The 5,921-nt window shown below is 66.0% G+C and overlaps 1 protein-coding gene across 1 annotated transcript in view; it reads right to left on the bottom strand.

Moving 5' to 3' along the window:
- The window catches only part of LOC102480839 (maestro heat-like repeat family member 5), a 64,531-nt gene that overhangs the window by 41,198 nt on the left and 17,412 nt on the right, over positions 1 to 5,921 (bottom strand). The window contains exons 10-15 of the mRNA XM_006152109.2: positions 5,789 to 5,921; positions 5,207 to 5,329; positions 4,545 to 4,624; positions 3,132 to 3,267; positions 1,742 to 1,837; positions 376 to 480 (exon numbers count right to left, since the gene is read on the bottom strand). Of these exons, the coding sequence (XP_006152171.1) occupies positions 376 to 480; positions 1,742 to 1,837; positions 3,132 to 3,267; positions 4,545 to 4,624; positions 5,207 to 5,329; positions 5,789 to 5,921 (673 nt within the window). The remainder of the gene's footprint in view (positions 1 to 375; positions 481 to 1,741; positions 1,838 to 3,131; positions 3,268 to 4,544; positions 4,625 to 5,206; positions 5,330 to 5,788) is intronic.

Here is a 5,921-nt window from a genome sequence, read left to right as displayed (position 1 = left end):
TCCCCCCCCCGCGACCCCCCCCCCCCCCCCCGGCAGCAGCGGCAGAGCCGGGCTAAGCAGCTGGGCCGGCCGGGCCGGGCGGCAGTAGCCCACCCTCCGGTGCGCGCCCACTCTGCGTCTGAGTCGCGGTATCCGAGGAGGGGCGCGTCCGCCCACTTACAGGGGACAGGCGGAGGCTGCGCCAGGGGCCGGTACTCACGTCCAGGCAGGGGTTGTGCCTCAGGAACTTGAGGAGGCCCGTGCAGCAGCGCACTGCCCGCTTAGCCCACCCTCCGGTGCGCGCCCACTCTGCGTCTGAGTCGCGGTATCCGAGGAGGGGCGCGTCCGCCCACTTACAGGGGACAGGCGGAGGCTGCGCCAGGGGCCGGTACTCACGTCCAGGCAGGGGTTGTGCCTCAGGAACTTGAGGAGGCCCGTGCAGCAGCGCACTGCCCGCTGCCGCTCGTGGGCCTTCTCCGACGCCAGCCACACGTAGATGCTCTGCGGGGTCGGGGACACCGGGCTAAAGCCTGGACCCGGCTCCGGGCCAGGCCCCGCCCCACTGCCAGACTGGGCCCTGCCCACCATCAGCACTGGCCCCGCCCCCACAAGGCCTGACCACACCCCTGGGGCAGGCTCCGCCCACCACGGTCACTGGCCACACCCCAGAGCTCAGGCCCTGCCCACCCGCACACATGCTCTGCCCTCTGGGCTCTCGACCAAGGCCCGGGTAGCCTCTGTCGGTCGGCAGAGCCCCGTTGTAACTGAGCGGTCCCCAACAGCTCAAAGCCCTCAGGAGCCCAGTTCCTTGCGCCTGCGGGCACCCTTGGAACAACACCTTTCCGCGCTGCGGGCATGCACGCAGGTACACCGGACGCAGGGCCCTGAGCAGCTGCCGAAACCTCTGTTCTCAGGTACTCAGACTGTGTCCCTGCACGCGAGCTAGTGACTCAGAGGCGGGTTGAGGACACAGGTGTGAGGACTTTGTGACCCAGCCATGTTTCAGGAGAACACCTGCGACTGCCACTGGTGGCAGCCTTGCCTGCCTTACCCCCTGTGGCTCCTGGCCACTTTCCTGGGACGGACATGCTCTCTGTAGTGCAGGGTTCCCTCTGTGCAGGCTCAGGCACCCGGCCTTCATGTCTGCTCCCCAAGCTGGTCAGCCCCTGCATCACCTCTGGCCGCCAGCCTAGCTGGTCTGGCCCTGCTGACCTAACCCTAACCCCAACCTCAACCCTACCCTTAACCTGACTCCCCCCACCTTGCTCCACCTGAGCGCTTCCTGCTCCAGTCCAGCTTTGCTCTCAGCCCACTGGGCTTGCCGCTGCCACTCCCCTTCCCTGGGCTGTGCCCCCTGCCTGCTGGCCATGCCTGGGCCTGCCTGGGCCTGCCAGTGACCCACAGTCATCATTCAGGGCTTCCCAGGGCAATCTCTCCTGTGGACCCCTGAGCCCCAGCAGAGTCAGCCGTCTGGCCTGGTCTAGCTCCTCTCCGGCCTGTCAGGCAGGGCCTCTGGAGAGCAGGAGTTCGTGAGACCCTCAGGCACCCTGCGGCAGGGGCCTTCTTTGGGAGCGAGAGGCCCATTGCCTGGCCAGCCCCCCACAGGCCACCTCTGCTGATCCCAGCTGCCCAAACTGCCAAGGTCCCAGTGTGTGGCCCTCAGTCCCTGGCTCCTGGGCCACTTGCAGCCCCAAGTCAGGCCCCGAGTTCTCCGGAGGCCTCCTGAGACTCCGACCGTGGCCCTGGGGCCCACAGTCCTCACCGACAGCAGGAAGTGCAGCTCTTCGGCCGTGGGGTTCTGTGTGATGAGGCTCTGCAGAAGCAAATCCAGGGCCTCCATGGTCTTGTGGTACAGGGCCTGTGTGAGGCCAGGGATCAGGGCCACGTCGGCAGGACAGCACGTGCACACCTGCACACCCCAGCCAGGCCCCCACTGGGCCACCGCCCTGCCCATGCGGCACCTGCCTGTCCCCACTCAGCAGCCGTGGAGACTGGCCAGGGAGGCACCTGGGGTTCACTGACGGTGTGGGTTTCTCGTGGCTGGGCAGGTTCACTCGGGCAGGGCTGGCTTTGTAGTCCATGGCCTGGGCAGTTCCTCACCCCGAATGGCATGCAGCCAGCCCCACGGGCCACAGTGGAGACAGGCGGAGGTGGAGTGGACAGGAGCCCCAGCCCAGTGGCCCAGCTCCAGCGTTGGACCCCAGGCCCCAGGTCAGGCCCTGGGTGAGCCCAGGTCAGGCCCCTGCGTGGTGTGGTCACTATTGCAGAGTTGGGGTGGGAGCAGAGGCCACTACTCTGGAGGACTGGGGCTGGGGCTGCCCTGGGCTTGGGAGGGTCCAGATCTCTCAGCACCCCACTGTCCAGTTCCAGCCTGTGTGTGATGTGACAGGAGGAGAGGAGGCAGGCCTGGGGTTCAGACTCCGACTCCCTGGAGAGTCAGTCATTTTTCTGACCTGGTTTCCTTACCCTCCGTTCACTGCCGGGAAGGTGAGATAAAGTGTCCGGAGGCTGGCACCGCAGCACTCAGTCAGCACCAGACACTCAAAACTGTGCATGGGGGCTACATGCGCCCCCTGGTGACTGCCCCAGCAATGGCATGCATCTCCCCGCTGAGTAGCAGGGTGGGCTGGGCCCCGCCAGGTCTGGGAGGGGCATGACCAGTTTCAGTAGCTTCCTGGTGAGACTGGGCCCACCCTGCAGGGAAGGGGACCCATTCCAGGTGTTACTGAGACTGGTGGCTGACCCATCTCACCCCCTAGAGAGGCACTGCGCTCTGCTATGCTTCCCTTGCGCTGCTAGGAGCTTGGAAAAAATCAGCCCAAGGGTGCCATGTGGCATGCTGGGCAAGGCCATGTGGAGCTGGCCAGCCCTTGAAGTTGCAGGGAAGGAAGCGGGCACCTGGACCACTGCACCTATTGCACTGGACGCTGCCCTGGCCCCGTCTCGGCCAGCTGGCATGAAACCCCAGCCATACTATTCACCATCCCACTTTCCAGGTGGGCACAGGTTCACGGCAGCTAAGAAGCTGCCTAGGATCCCCAGCCCCGGTGTGCTCAGGGCTCCGCCTGTCCAACCTGCCCTTTTCTGAGCTACGAGCAGCAGGTAGAGCCAGACCCTGCTGCGAGGCCCCACGGGCGAGCCGTCGGCCGCACCTGTATGTCGGGCGGCTCCAGAAAGAGGCAGGAGTGCTTTTGCAGGGTGTCCAGCAGCGGCAGGGCCAGCACGCTGCGCAGGCAGGTGGCCAGGAGCCGCGACTTCCTTTCTGAATCTATGGGCGGCCGCAGCTTGCTGTGTGGAGACAGAGGTGCTGGGACTGAGGGCTGGCAGGGGCCAGCGAAAGCAGTCATGGGGTCCCTGGGACCTCCTGTGCAGGCTTCCCAGCTGGGCACAGTCCGGGTCTGTTCCTTTCAGTTCCTGGCTTCCATGGTGTCTAGAGGCCGACGACCCCACCTCCGTGTCCAGCTGGGGTTTCTCCCTGACCTCTCACACTGAATTCAAATACACTGACTCAGATGGAAGGCCTTGCCTCACTTGGCCAAGGGCTAGCAGCCCCATGGTGGGGAGTGACCCTCCCGGGCCTCGCCCCTGACTGATCCTACTGCAGCCCATCTGGCCTTTCCTGGTCCTGCAGCAGCCCGGATGTGTATAACCCTGGGGTTTCGGCCCTGCCACCCCCCTCAGCCGGGCACCCTCTAGTCTCACCTGTTTGCCCTTCCAGGTCTTCCTCCAGAGTCTGTTCCCAGCAGCCTAAGCCAGCCTCAGGCTGTACCCCTAGCCCAGAGCTCATTTGGTCAGTTAGTCAACTGGGAATGGTGGGTTCTCATCCACCCAGCTGCAAGTCTCGTCTGGCCCTTGACCCTCCGCCCTCCCCTCTCACTCCGGGGCCTCAGCTTCTGAAGCTCCTTCCGCCATCCCTGGCAGGTGCAGCTCGCTCACTGCTCCTCCCCCATGTCCACTCTCAGAGGACCCAGGATAGTGCCTGCCACATCGCCATGCTCAGTGGCTAGGTGTGGGATGAACAAGTGGGAAACAGGCCGGGACAGGCTGAGCACGGGGAGCCCTGCTCCACCTGGCATGTGGGCAGTGCCCAGCCTGCTGCCTGCCTGTCCCCACTGCGGTCCGAGAGCAGGCAGCTTCCAACTCCGGGCACTCCCCTCCCTAGGCAGCCTCTCATGGCCAGAGCAGGGACGCCAACGACACCCTCGTCCCAGCTGGGGGCAGACAGCCGAGTCGGGGCCTGCATCCTGACATACATTCTGGAGCTCCCTGGACTCTGCCTCCCTGGGAGCGGGGTGCTGGGGTCCAGACTGTCCCCCTTCGCACCTCCTCCCTGAGCACTAGAGCCTGCTGTCAGGGCCTGCCTGTGCTGGGGGCTCGCCACCGCAGCTGCTCTGACCCGGAGCACCTGACCTCCACGGGCTGCCCACCCCTGTCCACTGCGTCCTGGGCTGGCTCAGGCGCCTGCCTGCCCTGCCCAGCCTTGAGTTCGGACTGTTCCCCTGGTCACTGTTGTTCTGACTCTGAGCCTGGCGGTGGGGCAGGGCCTGGTGGGGCTGGGAACCTACCAGAGGCTGGAGGCGACGTGGAGGGCCTGCTGACGGCTGGGCGTGCACAGCACATCCTGCGGCTCCTTCTCCAGCAGAACCTGCGAGAGCCACAGGCCGAGCGCTCAGGGGACACGAGCTCATCCTCACCTGAGGACCTCAGTGCCAGCGCCCTGTGACACTCCCTGGGGACCTCCGTGACCTGCCCCCACTTAGAGAACCTGAGCAAAGCCTGTGAGTCAGGCAGGTCAGGCCCCGGCCCCATGTGCTGGCTGCATGGCACAGGCAGGTCCCTGGGCCAGGAGCAGCCGCCTCAGTGCCTCTGAGCCGTGCAGAGCAGGCGCAGGGCGCAGCCTCTGTGCTCCGGCGTCAGGAGGTGTGGTCAGTACCAGTGTCGTAGTCGGCGCTGCCAGCGTCCCTGCCCAGCACCCAGTGCATCCTCCACCCCTGGGGGTCCCTGTCTGGGGCTGCACATGGCCACGTGCATGGCTGGCACTGGTCTTTTTGGGCCTCAGTGGCACCACCGTGAGATGGACGTGCCCGGCTAGCCCAGGGTCCCTGTAACAACCGGGCGATTGGGGAGGGGACGTGGATGCCGCAGGAGCCCGCCCTCCTCCCCAGTGGGTGACTCCCAGGAGGGCAGCTGGTCTGAGGGTTGCCTGTGGCCCCAGGGCCCTGCGCACCATCAGACACTCGAGGAGCTCGGAGGCCTGGGAGAACTCGTAGCTGTGGGCACCCTCACCGCGGCCGATGGCCGCCATCAGTGTCTGCGCGGCCGTGAGGAAGCTCTGCTTCAGGGTCTCGTCCTGTGGGCCAGGCGAGGGTGCTGGGTGTGGAGGGCAGCAGGGCTGTGGCTGAGGGTGCTGGGGACTGCCGGGTGGGGACGTGTGGTCTGTATGAAAACCTGGAGACCGCGCTAGAACTCCAGGCCAGCACCTGTAGGAGTTTCTCAAGGTGCGGCAACCCCTGCCTCGCGGCAGGGCACTGTGCCCTGGGCAGGAGCAGTGCAGGGGCCCTCGTAGAGACTGGGCTGGTGGACAGCGCCAGGCTTGTCATCTCATGGCAGGTGGGAGGTCGCCTGGTCCTCAAGAATGGCCCCCTAACCCAAAGTGAAATGGAGGTGGGGGGCACATGGGTGAGGAGGTGGCCACGGGACAGCCAGGCGGCTTCCTTGAGGGTCCAGGGGGTGGGGCCTCCTGTCTGAGAGCCCGGCCCTGCTGGGCTGAGGGCAGGATGGTCTGGGCACGGCAGGTGGGGAGCCGTACCCAGGAGCTGTAGTGGAAGTAGAAGACCATCCGCGACAGGACGTTGTCCACCCATGGCAGGAAGTGCGCCTTGGCCTTGGCTGCCACCTGCCCGTAGGCCAGGGGCACGGTGCTGCTGGCCCACCTCCAGCGT

The sequence above is a fragment of the Tupaia chinensis genome, unplaced genomic scaffold (genome assembly GCF_000334495.1).
Source record: "Tupaia chinensis unplaced genomic scaffold, TupChi_1.0 Scaffold000335_1, whole genome shotgun sequence".
NCBI classification, from domain to species: domain Eukaryota; kingdom Metazoa; phylum Chordata; class Mammalia; order Scandentia; family Tupaiidae; genus Tupaia; species Tupaia belangeri.
Note: the sequence above shows the minus strand (reverse complement) of the source record. Positions and strands in the feature narration are given on the sequence as shown.